The sequence below is a fragment of the Triturus cristatus genome, chromosome 1_1 (assembly GCF_964204655.1).
Source record: "Triturus cristatus chromosome 1_1, aTriCri1.1, whole genome shotgun sequence".
Classification (NCBI taxonomy): Eukaryota; Metazoa; Chordata; class Amphibia; order Caudata; family Salamandridae; genus Triturus; species Triturus cristatus.
Window position 1 is genome coordinate 923,011,013 of NC_140579.1, and position 18,932 is coordinate 923,029,944.

Consider the following 18,932-nt stretch of genomic DNA (forward strand, 5'->3'; position numbering starts at 1 on the left):
GACCAAGAGCATCTATTCGGGCCAAAGGTGGATGAGGCCTTAGAAAAGATGAAAAAGGACACGGATACCGCAAAATCCATGGGGGCCTTCCAGTCTCACCCGCCCAGACGCACCTTTCGCTGCTCCTCCTTTCGGAGTACATCCAGAGGCTACTCCTCAGACACAGCGTCCACATCATACAAATCCCCTACTCAGACCACCTTTACAAAAGGTTACTAAAGAGGCAGCTACAGGGGTAACAACAACAAGGGCAGAGGCAAAACAAACAACGCCCGTTCTGCCACACCTCCTACCCAATGACTCCCTCCGCTCCCCCCAGACCATTCCACTCCGGTCGGGGGCAGACTCCAAAATTTCCTTCATGTCTAGGAGACCACCACCTCAGACAAATGGGTGACCCAAATAATTCGGTCAGGCTACTGCCTAGAACTAACATCTACCCCCCCAAACATTCCACCGAGGCAACGCCCAATGTCACAAGAACATTCAACATTACTAAAACAGGAGGTAATCTCCCTCCTACAAAAACAGGCAATAGAACACGTTCCTGTCAATCAGCAAAATATGGGGGTCTACTCCTTATATTTTCTCATACCAAAAAGGGACGAGACTCTACGACCTATTCTAGATCTCCGGCCCCTAAACACATACATACACTGAGACCATTTTCACATGGTAACGCTTCAGCAGGTACTTCCGCTCCTCTCCCAGAGCAACTTCCTCACCACACTGGACTTGAAAGACGCATACTTCCACATTCCAGTGCACCATGCTCACAGAAAGTACTTCAGATTTGTAGTGGACTGACAACGCTACCAATTCAAAGTGCTTCCGTTCGGAGTCACAACAGCACCACGGGTATTCACCAAGTGCCTGGCGGTGGTGGCGGCACACTTGAGAAGACAGCACATTCACGTATTCCCATACCTAGACGATTGGCTGATAAAAGCCACTTCATACAATCAGTGTGTACGACACACCGCCACCACAATCGAACTACTTCACCAACTAGGCTTCACGGTGAACCACCAAAAGTCCCAGCTACAACCATCCCACATAAAACAATACCTCGGTGCCACCATAGACACCTCAAAAGCGATAGCCCACCCCAATCCGGCCAGGATTGCAAGCATTCAGGCTTTGCGACAAAAATTCATACCTCAACACTCCCTTCCAGCACGAGTGTTCATGCAACTAATAGAGATGATGGCCTCTTGCATTTTCATAGTGCCCCATGCAAGACTCCAGATGCGTCCTCTCCAAGAGTGCTTAGTGCGCCAATGGAACCAGGCCGAAGGTCAACTGACAGATCTGTTGTTGGTAAACGGTCGCACCCATCGCTCTCTGCAGTGGTGGAACACCACAAACCTTTCCAAAGGTTGACCGTTCCTGGACCCGGTTCCCCAGATAATACTAACAACGGACGCATCGCTCTCCGGCTGGGGAGCTCACCTATTACACCTCACCGTGCAGGGCACATGGACGCCTCAACAAAAGTTACTCCATATCAACTATCTGGAGTTACTAGCAATCTTTTTAGCCCTAAAATCTTTTCAGACACAGATTTCAGGCAAGGCAGTCCTCATTCGCACAGACATGACGTCCATGTATTATATACAAAAACAAGGCGGCACACACTCTCCACAGCTCTCTCTCTATTAGCACAGAGCATATAGAGATGGGCAATTCCCCACAAAATCTTTCTCCTAGCTCAACATGTCCCAGGAGTCCAAAACACCATGGCAGATCTGCTCAGCAGACCGACACAACAGATCCACGAGTGGGAATTTCACCCACAGGTTCTTCATCCGTTCTTTCAAATGTGGGGGTATCCGCAGATAGACCTCTTCGCCACCCACGAAAACACAAAATGCCCAAGCTTCGCTGCCAGATACCCACACCCATTGTCCAAAGGAAATGCGATATGGATGAACTGGTCAGGCAAATTTGCGTACGCTTTTCCGCCTCTCCCACTCATTCCATTAGTGGTGCGCAAACTACAACAACACTCCCTCACTCTAATCCTAGTAGCTCCAACGTGGGCCAGACAACCGTGGTACACCACGCTGCTGGAACTCTCTGTAGTACCACACCAAAAACTGCACCTCTCACCATGTCTCCTAACCCAGAACCATTGAGAGATCAGACACCCGGACCCAGCTCAGCTCAACCTTGCGATCTGGCTACTGAAGTCCTACAATTAGAGTACCTAAATCTTCCCCCTGACTGTATGAACATCATCTGAGAAGCTAGACGACCTACCACTAGAGCGTGCTACGCTGCCAAGTGGAAACGATTTGTTGTTTATTGCCATAACAACACCATCAATCCCCTGGACGTGTCCATTCAACACATCATAGGCTACTTACTCCACCTACAAAGGTGTAATTTAGCCTATACGTCCATTCGACTACACCTCGCAGCAATTGCAGCTTACTTACAAAACAGGCAACATCTTTCACTCTTTAGAGTACCTGCAATTAAAGCCTTCATGGAAGGCCTAAAAAGCATAATTCCCCCCAGAGTACCACCCTCACCTGTGTGGAACCTAAATATTGTTCTCACAAGGCTGATGGGGCCTCCCTTCGAACCTTTACACAAATGCGAACTGCAATTCCTAACATGCAAAACAGCTTTCCTTGTAGCCATCACTTCCCTTAGAAGGGTCAGTGAGATACAAGCGCTTACCATACAAGAACCTTTTCTGCAGATGCACCATAACAAGGTTGTTCTCCGTACCAACCCAAAATTCCTACCTAAAGTCATTTCCCCTTTTCACCTAAACCAATCTGTAGAACTACCAGTATTTTTCTCTCAACCACAGACCATTGCAGAAAGGGCTCTGCACACACTAGATGTCAAACGAGCCTTACTCTACTACATCGAGAGAACACAACCTTTCCGAAAGACCAAACAACTGTTTGTCTCTTTCTCTCCACCACACAAGGGCAACCCCATCTCAAAATCAGGGATAGCTAGGTGGATAGTAAAATGCATTCAGATTTGCTACCACAAAGCAAAACGAACGCTATCCGTTCCCCCTAAAGCCCATTCTACACGAAAGATAGGGGCTTCCATGGCATTTTTAGGGAACATCCCATTAGATATCTGCAAAGCAGCTACATGGTCAACACCGCACACTTTCAATAAACACTATTGTGTAGATGTGCAAACTAAGCAACAAGCTAGTGTGGGCCAGGCTGTACTCAAAACATTATATCAAACCACTGCAACAGATACCGGTGGTCGCCGCTAAGGTTGGGAACTGCTATATATAGTCTATGCAAAAGTGTGTAATCTGCAGCTCATATGCCTTGAACGGAATATGCTACTTACCAGTATGCATCTGTTCTTGGCATGTAGAGCTGCAGATCTACACACGCCCACCCGCCTCCTCGGCTACCTGTATCTGTTCCAGTTTATCTTATTTAGATACACACATGGGTTTCTTCACTGTTACTACTACGCTCCATCTTTCCCTGCTGGCGAAAAACAATCTGAGGATGGAGCCGAAGCCCATGCGCAATACCATCCAAAGGAGGAGTCACCGACCTCGTGACTTCCAAAGACTTTCCAAGAGGAAAAACAAACTGCAAACATCCGGGCCCAACACCAGATGGCGATCTATGCAAAAGTGTGTAGATCTGCAGCTCTACATGCCAAGAACAGATGCATACGGTAAGTAGCATATTCCTTCTTGAACCAAGAAACGACATTTGTCTCTCCTCAAAGTAAGACCAGTTTCCACCAACCTTCCGAGGACTTATTGGAGAGTTCAATTATGCTCCTCCTGCGTCTTACCAAACACCATTATGTCATCTTGGAAAAAGATCACATTCTTGATGCCTCTGAAAACAGTAGACATCATCCGCTGAAACACACTGGCAGAGGCTGAAAGTCCAAAAGGCATCCTTGTAAAACAAAATGTCCCCTCCATCATCATGAACGAGGTAAGGTCTTTGGAATCTTCGTGCAGAAGGATCTGGTGGTAAGCGCTCTTAAGGTCAAGCTTCGAGAAAATGTTTCCTCCATTGAGCAACACAAACATCTCATTCATATTGGGAGGGGGAAAATTGTCAGTCACAATCTCCTGATTCAAGCTCCTGAGGTCTACACAAAAAACGTAATTGCCCATCCACCTACTCCGTGATGACCACATGAGACACCTAACTAGCTGATTCTACTGCCTCAATCACCCCCTCCTGCAACATCTCATCCAGCATCGCTTTCGCTTTATCTCTGATTACTAACGGGACTCTCCTCAATTTGTGCTTCCCAGGCACAGCTCCTTCCTTGAGTTTCATCTCATGGGCATATCCTTTCAGTACTCCCAATTCATCCCTAAAGACATCTTTAGCTTCAGTAAGAATGTCTTCCACCGTCGTTCCTACTACCACCATTACCTGATTGGGTGCCCTGGGATTGATGATAATATGTAAATCAAATTGGTGCACCCATCCTAAGATGGGAGGACCACTCTCCGCAACGTAAACTTTACCCCAGACCTCCAGGTTCTGAAATTGTATGAGCGCTGAAAAATAACCTAACAAGTCAATGGTTTCTCGCTGTTACCCCACTGGATTTATGTCTTTGGGTAGAAGCGTCACTCCTGGTCACTTGACCTGAAAAATTGCTTTGGGAATGATGGTAAAAATGGATCCAGAATCTACCATTAATTCCACCTCTTCCCCATCACTATAAAAGAGGCAACGGGACGAATTTTTTTCTTTCAGCACCATTCTGAGGCTCAACAACCAGAACACGGTTAACACTTCCACTTAAAAGCCCCGCATCCATTTCCGTAACTGCTACGCTCACTTTCCCTTTGCACACCCTTGCATAATGCCCACGCTTGCCACACTTTACGCAATCTTTGTTGGCAGCAAAGCAAGATTTCGAGTCTCCAAGATGATACATACTCCCACATCTTAAAACCAGACTTTTGATTTAATTTAGGAGAGAAAGTTTTCCTTTTGGGATATTTTTGTATTTCACCGCTCTGTTCAGACCCCTTGCTCTCTTGATCCTCGTCGACCTTAGAAATGGGAAAACCAGCCCCTCCTTCGGACTCATCTCTTTCTCATTGCACGCATACAGGAATCTGACTCTTTTGCAATTTGGATGGCATCCTTCAGAGAAGGGTTCTTTGCCGCCCATAACCGTTCTTGTATCGTCTTGCTGCGACATTGTACTATGAGTTGGTCTCTGATTAGCTCATCAGTCATTTGACCGACCTGGCACTTCATTGACAACTCGCGTAGACGTGAAACAAAGTCTTCGTTGGACTCCTCCGCTTTCTGAGGATGAGTATAACATTTGTATCTCAACGTTACTACATTGGTCTCTTGTCGCCAATGTGGTGATGAACGAGGTCTTGCACCAGAATCGTTGTAGTTGACAACTTTATTGGAGCCTTCCCTCCTGCCAGCTGTGGAGCAACTGACAGATCGTGGAACCCGCGCTCCCGAGCGCTCTAAGTAACACTGAGGCACATACACACCATAACAGGCGGCTCACTCAACCCACAAGCAAGCCCCATTCACTGAGGAAAAAGGTTTTAATGGTGCAGACATTCTTTTATTGTGTGCTGCTATACTGGTGTGAAATTTCTTCATTTCACATCTTAAATATTACTTGAAAATGTACAGGTAAGAAGAAAGAGGTTTATGTAAAAAAAAAAAAGTAAATAATTTGATGTTTTTGCCTGCAAGCCAGGAATCAGTCTGGAGTTATGAACGCTGCTAGGTAGGTTTCCTTGCTGAAGAACTATAACTACAAGCACGTTTCTGGTGATGTTGGTGTGTTAATTGCTCCCTGGTAATAACTACACGTGTGTGTTGTTTCGAATGGCTCTCTAGCTGTGTTAATTTATTTCATAGTGATATCTGCAGGCCTGTTGAATGTATTCTCTGGTAATACTGAGCTTGATAGAAAAATGTTATTGCCAACTGCCCGGAGTGTTACTCGTCATGCGTCTCACCTACGTTTTCCCCGTTTCAGTTTGACAGAGATCTGCAGGAAATCACTGCACAGGAGCTGGAGTTTCTTATGGCGGGAGAAATACCCGCTCAGCCTCCAGAGGAACCCACCCAGCCCCATAAGGAGTCCATCCAACCCCATGACAAGCGAGCGGTGCCTCGCAGAAAACCCGGTGTGTCTGGTTAGTGTTAACCATCAGTGCGTGTGCAACTTGAGCATAAGAGTACAGAACACTAGAACGTGAGTGCCTGCTGACTGCCCACTCAATGCCTCATACTCCCTTTTCAGAGCCTGTGGAGAAGGGGCGTGCCCCGGAACCGGAAGTCAGCATGGCGCCGGTCTCACCCTTCTTACGGTAAGGGTGGGAATCTGTGAATGTCATCCGTTTATCTCAAGTAATGGGGAGGTTTATGGTCCTTGTGCTGGGAACGATCAATACTTGTATCACAGCACTGGGATTTATTAGTACCAGAAACAATGTCCAAAGATTTGTGGGAACCATGGATGCATTGTCATAAGAATAGCAGGCAAGGTTTCAGATTGCGGGAGGAGTGATATTTCCATAATTTCAATGTAATTATGAGTGACATTCAACGACTATGAGTGACACTTTCTCACAAACAAAGTCAAGAAATGATGATGAGGGAAACATAACTATCAGAAATTACCCCCATTTGAGCAACACGAAACTCTAAGGAGATCTTAAAACTGCTGGAAAGCACCAAAAATGGAAGGGCACTTGTTCCCTTGTGAACTGATCGTACTGTTATACAAATGTAGCATAGGTGGACCCACCTACAGGCAACTTCCAGAAAGCTGTTTTTCATTATTTAGTGTGAAAAGCAGACACACTAATGACCCCTTGTAGGAAAGTGGGTTTCTGTTGCAGTAACCCCCCCACTTTTTGCCAGACTACTGATACACTTTTACTTGGTGTGTCCTGGGTCCCTGCCAATCAGGTTCCCAGCGCCTGTGTTCTTTCCACAAAACGAACCCAATTGGCATCTCTGGCCACAGGTCAGTCCCTGGTAAATGCTACCACAGGTACCCAGGGCACTGTGACCGGAGAAGGCCTCTAAGGGCTGCAGCACTTATTGTGCCACCCTTAGAGGTCCTGTACCACTACACTCACACACTGCCTTTGCAGGCTGCGTGTTTTGGTGCAAAACAAAGTGAAGAGTCGACATGGCACACATCTCTGTGTGCCCTGCCTACAAACCACTGCCCTGGCATAGATCAGTCACCCTGCTAGCTGGGTGCACTATACCAGTGGTGAGGGTACAGGTGCATGAGCCCCTACAGTGTCTATGTCCATTCTTACATATTGTAAGTGCAGTGCTGCCATTAAGAGTATATGGTGCTGGGAGTTTGTCATTAGGAACTCCACAGCACCATAATGGCTACACGGAAAACTGAGAAGTTTGGTATTAAAATTCTCAGCACATTAAACCCACACTGATGCCAGTGTGGGGTTTAATGAAAAATGCACACCGAGGGCATCTTAGAGATGCCCCCTGAAAACAAACCCACCACTAGTGTCCAGGCTGAGTGGCTGCTTTCAGCTGCCACAACCAGACATGTTTCTGGACCCCTGGGTTGAGAGCTTGCTGCTCTCTGGGGCCAGAAAACAATGCACATCCTGGGACGAGGTGCAAAGCCTCCTCCCCCAGGATGGGCAGGGTTCACGAAGGGGAAGCTTTAAAGGCATGCCGCCTTTGTGAGCTTCCCCAGGCCAATTGCTGCTTTCAGCAACTGGTCCCCACAGGTTCTGACCCCCACTTTGTGTGGGAGAACCTGCGGGAAAAACAAGTGAGGAAGTGAGGTGTGCCCACCTCTGCCAACTCCACGCCTCAGGTGGGGGAGGCGAGGTGAAGCACAACTCTCAGTCCACGCCATCTTAAAGATAGGGGGACTCAGCCAACCAGGGACAGGCACATGCCCCCCTCCCACTGGAGGGTGGCATAATAGGGCTTGTACTCACCCCAGGGAAGGGACTCATTGGTCCCTGCCTTTTATCTACCTGTAACGCCCCTAAATTTAGTATTTAGGGGCATCCCTGAACCTTGCTTCCTTAGATCCAGAAACGACAAGAAAGAAGATAAGAAGAAGGACCAAAGAGCCGTGCAGAGCTAACAAGAGGGCAACGCCCACTGACTTGGCCCCAGCCCAACGGCCTGTCTCCCCTCGAACCTGGTCCTGCGAAATCCCGGTGTGTCCTGCAGCCAGCAACCTCAAAAACCCCAGAGGACCTGTCTGCCTTCACTTCCAAAGATTGCTTCTCCCGTGAACACCGTATTTGTTCAACTGCTAACTCTGGCTCCGGCCGGACACCGCGAATCCAGCCCACTCTACACCCACCGAACCCGGGCCGAGCCCGAGTGGAAATCACAACAAGGAGGTCTCCCCTGCAATTGTGACCCAAGATCCAGAGATCCCAGACCAGCCTCAAGACCCCAGCCGACGCCTGCAGCCTCAATTCAGAGGATCCCCTCTACCGCGACCAAGAGCAGGTAAGACTTTCTGATGCCAAAAGGCACCCCCTGCACCCGACACCCCAGGGCCTTGTGTGCCCCAACCAACGGTGTCTAACTAACCCAAGACATCCCAACTTACCCCTCAAAGTGGTGGTCTCACCCAGAAGATCGTTGTCCCAAGCCTGCAGTGGTTCTTTCGACTGAGGTATCTCCATAGCAAACAACAGGGCGCCCGGCGCCAAACAGCACTCTGCACCCGGCTGCCCCAGTGCCGCTGAGGGTGCACCTTTTGTGCTGACCTGTAACCCCAACTGCCCTGTGCTAAATCCCAGGAGCTTTTCTCCCACAGCCGTGTGGCCTGCTTGCTAGCAGCCACCAACCGGAGACCCCCTATCCTCCATAGGATAACATCGGGCCTCAACACTTTACATTCCGGTGAGACAGTTGCGTTCTTCCTCCCATCTTTTGGCGCAGACCCCTCGGTTCAACCGCCAAAGGCTTGGCAGGAGCTCTTTTGCCCGGATAGCTGCGCTGGCATGGAATGCATTGCCATTGGCTTTGCACGGCGTCAAAGATTCTGCGATTTTTAAGAAAAATTGAAAACCTTTCTCTTCTAGCTCTGCCTTCTGACTCTGACCCCTTTTCAGGTTCGCGCCGGGACACTCCTTGGAGTATCTGTGCGCGTTACAAGTTCATATAACATAACAGTCGATAACTTACCTTTGAACCGATAACCTGTTTTTGCTCTATAGGATAACATTGACAATTTTTCTCCCAAAAAGTGTGGAGTTTTTAAATCTAAAAATATTCTTTAAAAATCGCACGAATAACCAAAACGCATTTACTTACCTGTTTGCAGGAAATGTCCCAGTGCTGAATCTAGGTATCCAGCACTGAGTTAGAAAAGTAACTTATCTATAATTTACTGAAAAAGCCTATTCATTTCAATGTATTGTATTTGCTAAGTATTGCAACCTACTGCATCCCCTGTAAATCAAACAAAGTACAATCCCTATAACATTTTCAAACTGTTCTACATTCAGCAACTAATTACTGTAAAGTATGTAATGCTTTCTTTAGCCAGGCTTGCTTGGTTCTAGAAATAAAACAGTATATTTTTTATACAAAAACAATTGGCCTAGAGTTCAGTTCTTGAGTGTTTGAATTGATTTGCTGACTGAGGGTGTACATCAAATGCTTAACACTGTCCTCTGATACTGCCTTACTGCTCGACCACTCTACCACAAATAGAGAGTAAGGTTGTATCTAACTTTAACCTCTGCCTACCTCTGGGGTCACCTGGACTCTATACACACTATAACTCATTTTGGTGTAGCATATATAGAACCAGTTTCCTACACCCCTGCTTTGTAGTGTGCAGTTACCAGGGGTGCAATGCCCATTGGGCTGAAAGGGATATAGCCCATCACTCATCAAGTGCCTTAGCCCTGTCTGTGCTGCTTAAGCTTCAAGGAACACAAGCAGTTATTGAGCTCTCATGGGCTCGGGCTGGCAGGGGTTGATGCCTCAGACTCAGTTCTGTCTGTTCAAAATGTCCACTCATTATAGGGTGACTGGTGGACTCTTAAATCTAAATTATCGAGTAACTGCTTGTATCGAATCACCACCCGTAAAGCCTGGCAAAACCAAAAGAGAAATAGAATAGAGAATATTGTCTGCAAGTCTTTTCTATATATGGTACTCAGTTATCCTTGGTAGTATAGCCCGTTTGTGTTCTGCTTACGGCTCTCCCAAGAACAAATACTGTACCGTAGGACTCTTAATAACTATTCTAAATATTGTGACTGTTCAGACCTTGGATTTAACACCAAACCTTCTGTTTTACCCAGATTTTTAAAACCTCTTACTCAAATAAAATATACAGAATAAATAATTTCCCTTTTGCACACAAACTCAATATGCACCATTTTTTACATTCCGGTGAGACAGTTGCGTTCTTCCTCCCAACATTTGGCGCAGACCCCTCGGTTCAACCGCCAAAGACTTATTAAGAACCGATAACCTGTGTTTGCTCTATAGGATAACATTGACAATTTTTCTCCCAAAAAGTGTGGAGTTTTTAGAATCAATCATTTTTATTACGTGATATTCATCCAAAGTACACAGCTCAACTGCCTAAAACCATCGGCCGGCAGAGCGAAACGGAATGGTCAGTACACAGCGCACAGGTCTACAGCCCGGAGGGCGACCCCGCAAGAAGATGGTGTAGTGTAGAACAGACCTGCAGGGCAACTGCTCATGTATCAGTTTTATAAAAATTGAAAACAAAACAAATAGACAAACCCCCAACCCTCAACCCCCCCCAAAATCCCCACCCTCTCCGCATCAGTCTCGAACCTCCAAGCCTAAACACCCCGAGACCAACAGTCCTAGTCAGTCAAACTGCCCCAGTGGCCCCTGCCGGTTCCATCGGGATAAGCTGAAGAATTTGTAAATATTTTGGGCACGTGACTTCCCTCAATTCCTTTGACAGAAGCTGCAAGAAAGGACTCCAGAGCTTAACATATTCTGACCCCTTCCCATCAATGCTGAGCGATAGGCGCTCCATCGCGAGAAGGTGCCAGAGCCTCCGAATCCAGTCCCTCGGGTTCGGCGCAGCCGGAGAGCCCTACTGCACCAGAAGAACCTGCCGCGCCGCAAGCAACGCTAACGCAAGTTGCCTCGCTGCGAGCGCAAGAGAAAGGACCTGGGGCGTGGAAGACCCAACAGCGTGTATGCAGGATCCCGGGGGAACGTGATCTGGAACGCCTCATCAAAATCATCCAGAGTCGCCGCCCAATAACGCACCAGCTTCAGGCAGCGCCACAGCAAATGGACTAGGGTGCCAGGATGACCACAACCCCGCCAGCAGAGGCCGGACTTAGTAGTATCCCAAGACTGAATGCACGCCGGAGTATAGTACCAGTATGCCGCCACCTTATAAGCAGATTGCTCCCATTCCTTGCGCGTTAGAGGGCGCCCCAATTCAGTCTCCCACCTAACCTGCGCCTTCGACCGCTGCTGCTTAGGACACGCCGTTATCATTGTATACAACTCCGATATGAGTTTCCGGTCATCTTTCTTACAAACCAACCAGCGCTCAAAAGTGGTCAGGGGATGCGACATCAAGGCGAAATTAGAAGGTTGAGTCACCCAGTGTGCTAGTTGCGAGTAATGGAAGGTGTCAGACTTCGGCAAGTCAAAATAGTCTTTGCGCAGTTGGGCGAAGGGGATCATACCGTCCGATTCAAAGAGGGAGCCCACTCTCTTACACCCCTCCTCCCTCCATCGCTGAAAGACAGGAGGCGCACATCCCGACGGAAAGTCAGGGTTGTCCACGATAGGGGTCATAGGGGATGGAAACGTGGTCCAACCCCTAGGGCCAGCCAACTGATCCCACACTTTGAGAGTCGGGGAGGTCACTGGTGACGAGTAGAGGCCCCATGCCCTATGCTTCCGTGGAAGCCAGAGTTCACGCCATATATTACACCCAGCGACTGTCTGGTCCATAAAATTCCAGTGTTTACTGGACAGCGGCCGATTCCACTCCGTGATATAGCGCAGGCAAGATGCTTGGTAATAGACACTCAATAGCGGAAAGCCCAGCCCCCCGTGGCCTTCGGTGAGGTAACAAGGGATAAAGCGAGCCTCGGTCTCTTATTATTCCACAAAAACGTATTAAGAAGCCCCTGCAGCTTCCGGAGAATACCCGGTGGAGGCTGCGCAGGGAGCATCTGAAACCAATAAAGGACTTGCGGAAGCACAGTAATTTTTATCGCCGCGAGTCTCCCATACCAGGCCAGATTAAGGCGAGACCAGTCGGATAGCGACCCGGTAGTTTGATCCACCAGCAGGTTGTAGTTGAGGGTGACCGTTTTAGCAAAGGAAGAGGTCAACCGGATACCCAGATAGGGAATGTCAGAATGCACCCACTGGAAGGCAAAGTCACGCTGCAGATCACGAACCTCTTCCTCTGGGATTTCGAAAAATTCACTTTAAACCCTGCCACTATTCCAAAATCATGAAGCTCCCTTGCCAGATACTACATGGTGGTGTGCGGGTGGATAAGTGAAAGAATAACATCGTCCGCATACAGACTGATTTTGTGTATTTCGGTGCCAAACTTAATGCCCTCAACATCCGGATTCGAGCGTATTCGCTGGGCAAAGGTCTCCATATAGAGCACGTATAATAGCGGAGACAGGGGGCACCCCTGCCTCGTCCCCCTGGAAATGGGGTAGAGGGAAGACCTAAACCCATTCACTCTCACCGATGCCTTAGGGGCTGCGTAAACACATTGCACCAAACGGATAAAATTCTCACCGAGACCAAAAGCTCGCAAAACGGCAAACAGGTAATCCCAGTCCAAGCGATCAAAGACCTTCTCGGCGTCGATGGAAAGCAGACAAGCCTGAGCCAGAGACCGGTGAACCAGATCAATGAGATGGAGAATGCGCTTGTGTTGTCCCCACCCTGACGTGTAGGAATAAAGCCCGATTGATCCATGTCTATCATACCATCCATCAGAGGGCTAAGGCGCACCGCCAGAATACTCGCAAACAACTTTGCGTCTATATTTAAGAGGGAAATTGGCCGATACGAGCCACAATCCCTCGGATCCTTCCAGGGCTTAAGGATGACCGTAATCGCGCCTTCCGACATGGTGGGTGTTACTTCCCCAGTATCCAGAAAAGAGTTGAAAAGACGCGTTAAAAGCGGAGCCAGCTCAACGCAAAAGGTTTTAAAAAACAAGGCGGAAAAGCCATCCGGCCCAGGCGATTTGGCTATCTTGAGACGGGCTATCACAGATATAACTTCCTCAATGCGGATGGCGGACTCCAACGCGTCGGCCGAGGATGCAAACAACGGCGTAAAGCGGCAGGATGTGAGATAATCCTCCCTCCCCACTGAACCTGACACCTCCCTGCTATACAAGCGCTGATAGAAGTGGCGGAAAGAGTCCACAATAAGGGCGTCCGTGGTATGCTCAACCGCGTGGGAGTCCCTAATGGATTGTATCGCTGTGCGCTCGCAACCTATGGGCTAACAGCCGCCCCCCTTTATCCCCACACAGGTAAAATTTATGGCGCAAGCGCAGAAGTGCATGCTCGGCCCTATCGAGGTCTAAATGCTTCAGCATGCGCCGCTTCGTTTCAAGCTCCCTCCACACCCTATGAGCACCTGTTCTTTTGTGGATAGACTCTAAAGCTCCCACCTCCTTCTCCAGCTCTGCTCGTTTAGCCTTACGCAAACGTGTGAACGCAGACGTCAGCGCGATTAATTCTCCTCGCACTACCAGCTTGAGGGCCTCCCAAACAGCTGCTAAAGATGTACTCCCTTGGTCATTATCTGCCAGGTAAGCGACGATCGTGTCCCGTATACGAGTAACTACTGATTCAGAGTTTAGCAAAGAATCGCGCAGACGCCAACCGGGGGGTGGGGGCCTCGTATCATGAGAGTTGAGCTGCACCGATATGAGGGCATGGTCGGAGAGTGAGCGGGGGGTGATAATCGCATCAGATAAGCAGGGCAAAAGGGATGTGGAGGCGAAGAAATGGTCGAGGCGGGCATAGGTTTTATGCGCTGCGGAATAGTAAGTGTAATCTCGCTCAGTGGGGTGTTGTACGTGCCAGACATCATGTAAACCGCCATCACTCATCCACTGCTTCCCCCCCTGCGAGAGGGCGCCCGTACGATGGGTCCGCTGCTCAGACCAATCCATACACGCATCCATCACCACATTCGGGTCCCCACCCACCAAAATCAGGGCGTTTGGAGAAGCCAAAATCTCAGAAAAGGCCGTTCTCAGGAAGGGTTCCTGATGCTCGTTCGGGGCATACAATGACCTTATAGTGAAATGCGTGTCCCCCCCCCCCCCCATTGCACACGTATCGCAAGGAATCTCCCCTTAATCTCGGCCACGTGGGAGAGAACTTTACACTGAGCGCGCGCGCTACAAAAGGATTGCAACCCCATGCTTTTTAGCCACGCCTGAAGACCACAACTGTAGAGGGAAGCGCTTGTCTCTCAACCGCTTAGTGTCCTTAGAAAGGAGATGAGTCTCCTGCAGCAGAGACACGTCGTCCCCGCGCCCTCTAGAAGGGACAGGATAGCGGAGCGCTTAACAGGACTATTTAAGCCTCTAACATTCGGGCTCACCACCTTTAGGCTCCTACCCATAGAAGTCAGGGAGGTAAGAGTCATGACCTAGTCGCAGAACACCAGAGCGATAAGGAGGGCAGTGACCCCAGGACATACATCTCCCAAACCCAAAGGAGAACTGATGCGGAGCCCCAAAACATTCCCCAAAACAACCCCACACAGCAAACACGGAAAATACAGATCAACAAAACGGGACACAGGAGCCCCGTAAAGGGACAACAGTCTGTCACAAAGATCAAACGATGAGGGGAACATGGCACCATGGAAAATGACACCGCTCACTGAAGGCGATATACATCCAACCTCCAAGGGGTAGTTGATGGTAAGAACGCTCAACCAAGGTCCTCTCTCCTCCGGCGCCGAGAAAGAGCCCTCCTGATGCCAGCCATACGTAGCTCATGGAACGCTGTTGTTGTCCGTCACATGTGCCACTGATGTGACAGCCGCCTCCCTCTCCATAAGACTAGTGGACACGTCGGGCTGCGAAGACTGAGGAGATCTCCCAACCCGCTGCCAGCCATCCGAGCGCCTGCGCCACCGCGGAAGAGCGCCAGCCATCCCGGTCGGAGAAGAGGGCCGGTCCAACCCCAGGACTTCATAAGCGGCATCCAAAGAACGAAGCTGTAGGAGTTTGCCCTGATATTTGAAGATAAGACGAAACGGGTGACCCCACGAATAGGGGATGCCTTTCTCACGGAGCCGATTAGTGATGGGCTTAAACTTCCTACGTTTAACCAGGGTGGAAGCAGCTAAGTCCAGAAAGAGTGTTGGCTGGTGGCCCCGAAACTGCACAGGGTTGAGATCACGGGCCTTCCGAAGGATTTGCTCCTTAAGCTGGAAATCGTGCACGCACACCAGAATGTCCGGCGGGGAGCCTTAGCACCCTTTGGCAAGCCAACACGGTGCACGCGATCCATCTGAATTGCCCGCTCTTCCCCCTCCCCCAAAATCTACCAAAAGAGCTGAAGAACATACCCGCGGAGATCGGCCCCTTCTCCTTTCCATGGCACAGCCCGGATTCTGAAGTTATTCCGTCGAACGGTTTTCCAGGTCCTCGACGTGGGCTTGCAGATCAAGGTTTTGCTCTGTAAGACGGATGACATCCTGCTGGAGTTGATGCAAATCGTCCTCACGCCCCAAATCGTGCTCCTCCACAGTAGCAACGCGCTCCACAATGGCGTCCAAGTCGCGCCGCACCTCCCGGAGATCGGAGGAGAGCTGGGAGCAAAGCTCCAGAATATCTTCTTTAATGGCGGAGAATAAGTCAAGCATAAACACCTTAGTGGCCGGCTGATCACTATCCTCAGACTGCGGCCAATGCGGATCTGAATGGGAAGAGGACAGGCCTGTTGATTTCTGCAAAGCGTCTTTGAGGGTCTTGTCTCGCCTATGTTTGGTGGACGACATGGCAGCCAAATGCGGCACCCTCGAAGTCACCAGTCCAGCAGAGTCTGTGAACCAGGAGGAACGGGGACAGCGCTATGCCACCTCCGAAGACCGCTCCCCAGCACACAGCAGGGCCACCACCACCACACCGACCGTCGACACACTGCCCGAGCACCACCTTCACGAGGACAGCCGCAGGTCAGAGCGCACCACCCCCGTGTCTAGAGTGGGACACCCCCGCACCGCAGGCCCCAGGAGACTCCACCGCCGGCCTCACACATTGCGCCTCACACAGGCAGGCGCCACCCGTCGACTCACGTGCCGAGAGCCGGCCCCCGGAGACCAACAACGCAGGCCTCCCAGGCCCAAAGCCACCACCAGGTCCAGTTAATGTCCAGGCATGGGGGGGGGGGGGGAGCAAACAGCCACAGCTCGTACCCCAACGTGGCCACACAAATAAAAGGGGGGGGGCACATGTCGTCCCACTCAGCAGTATTCCACGAGGCCCTGCAGTGAGGCCCTACGCTCGCTCCACAAGCGCGCAGCTCACCGTCCGCCGAAGCGCTGTGGTAAATATTCTTTTCACCTAAACTGAATTTCATACGGAATCTTAAAATAAAGTAAAATAGCTCAGAATAACAAGAGGCAGAATCCGTGGTATAAGAGGTTTTCTAAATGGGCTTTATTCCAAAATGGCCGACTCGAGTCGCGGCCTTCAGGTTCCGTCACCACGAGGGTTCAGGAAGTGAAGTACAACACTTTATTGACAAGAAGTAACTTTTATAGGTCATACATTACAATGAAACGAATGCAAAAGGCGTAACAATTGATAAGAGAGATGACATGGTAATACGTAATCGAAACTAGGCGTAATAAGGAGCAAAAAGAAACATGATTGGCTCTAATTATCTTACATAGGTGGATCTATAAGATAATACTTAACATGGATGCGCGCGCAGCAGCATGACGTGTGATTGACGTGTAACTAGGGGGTGAAGGGGACTTGACATTTAGCTCTACATGTGGAGACGAGAAGTCTGGGGGGTCAAGTCAACCTAATCCCAAATCATATCGAACATCCTATGTTTAGAGAACTATGTTATCCACAAGGAAGGACTCTCGGACAGAATCTATTCTATACTGACTGTGTGTGCGTGTACAAGCGTCTAAGTGTCTATATGAGATGCGAGGGGCAGAAAACTTTCCATGGCAACAGGGCTATGAATCACTTGCAGGAGGACGGAAAGGCCGAGTCCTTTGCTTGTGAGCAAAAGGAAATGTTTACCTAAATCACTAGACAGGAATGCATCGGCTGAAGAGCAAAATAGATAATTCGAAGGTGAAATACAGCTTCTTGGCAGGCAGGCGAAAACTGGCCGAGGCAGGCACCGTTAGCTGCACAGGGAGTAGGACAAAGTTCATGGATACAGATGCGAGCTCAAGCTGAAACTGTCAGAGACAGAGAGCAGGAAAAGGCTTTGAGGACAGAATCGGGCCTACTTGCCTGAACTGTAAAAATGGAGTAACTTAGCCATATAAAGTCGGTGGTCTTTCATACTTAAGAATTGAATATCCAGCCCATTGATGGCGGATCTGACAGAGAACATGTCGACGGTAGACACACATATGTTTGCGTCTTAGAAACTGGAACTGGAGGGAACATACATGTACTTGTAACATGCATATAGAACCGTTGGGGTCCAAGATAGGGGACATAACTGATCAGGAAAATCCACATTTCCACAGCGCGGACCGAGAAGTTCCACCCTACAGTGAGCACTCACCCTCTCAGCAGCACTCACCGCCAAATTGACGCCAGGACCCCGCTGGGACGGCAAAGGGCGCAGACCCACGCCGAGAGGCCGCAGGGCCGGAAGTCGCCGGGCCGGGTCCTCCAGAAAAGCAAATGGCGGCCAGGGAGCAGGCCGCACCACCTTCTCTGCGCCGACTCCGGGCCAACCGAGCGGCGAGCCCCATGCAGCGCTGTCACTGCCACCACAACGCCTCAGAGCATCTCCGCTGCCTTCAACGCCTCTCCAGGCCACCGATCGCGGCAGTAGGGCCGGGCCAGCAAAGGCCGCCGGGCCGCAGCAAGGCCGGGGCCGGATGGTCCCGTGAAACCCACAGACCGCTGTCTCTCACCAGAAATAGGACAGCCGACGGCACCGGGTAAGCCGCACACACAGCGGGGCACCACGGCAGACTTGGATGGGCATCAGGGGGCCAGATAGTTAAAGCAAAAGTCGGGCGGCGCCGGAGAGACAGAGAAACGCGTCTCACTCCGCCGCCATCTTAGCCACGCCCCCTGCAGTTTTTAAATCGCACGAATAACCAAAACGCATTTACTTACCTGTTTGCAGGAAATGTCCCAGTGCTGAATCTAGGTATCTAGCACTGAGTTAGAAAAGTAACTTAAAAAGTAACTTACCTGTACTTTACTGAAAAAGCCTATTTATTTCAATGTACTGTATTTGCTAAGTATTGCAACCTTTTGAATTCATATGCTGACTGAGGGTATTCATCACTGTCCTCTGATACTGCCTTACTGCTTGACCACTCTACCACAAATAGAGAGTAGGTTCTATCTAACTTTAACCTCTGCCTACCTCTGGGGTCACCTGGACTCTATACACACTAACTCATTTTGGTGTAGTATATATAGAGCCAGTTTCCTACACCCCTGCTTTGTAGTGTGCTGTTACCAGGGGTGCAATGCCCATTGGGCTGAAAGGGATATTGCCCACCACTGATCAAGTGCCTTAGCCCTGTCTGTGCAGCTTAAGCTTCAAGGAACACAAACAGTTCTTGAGCTGTCATGGGCTCTGGCTGGCAGGGGTTGATGCCTCAGACTCAGTTCTGTCTCGTCAAAATGTCCACTCATTACAGGGTGACTAATTTTTAAAACTGTTTTAAGCTTGCTGCTATTGAATG

General features: G+C 49.6%; 1 protein-coding gene across 3 annotated transcripts in view; it reads left to right on the forward strand.

Moving 5' to 3' along the window:
* Positions 1-18,932, forward strand: part of REC8 (REC8 meiotic recombination protein) — a 1,025,899-nt gene that overhangs the window by 199,818 nt on the left and 807,149 nt on the right. For all 3 annotated transcript variants that reach the window (XM_085650794.1, XM_085650795.1, XM_085650797.1), the window contains 2 exons: positions 6,001-6,160; positions 6,268-6,334. In XM_085650794.1, the coding sequence (XP_085506920.1) occupies positions 6,001-6,160; positions 6,268-6,334 (227 nt within the window). The remainder of the gene's footprint in view (positions 1-6,000; positions 6,161-6,267; positions 6,335-18,932) is intronic.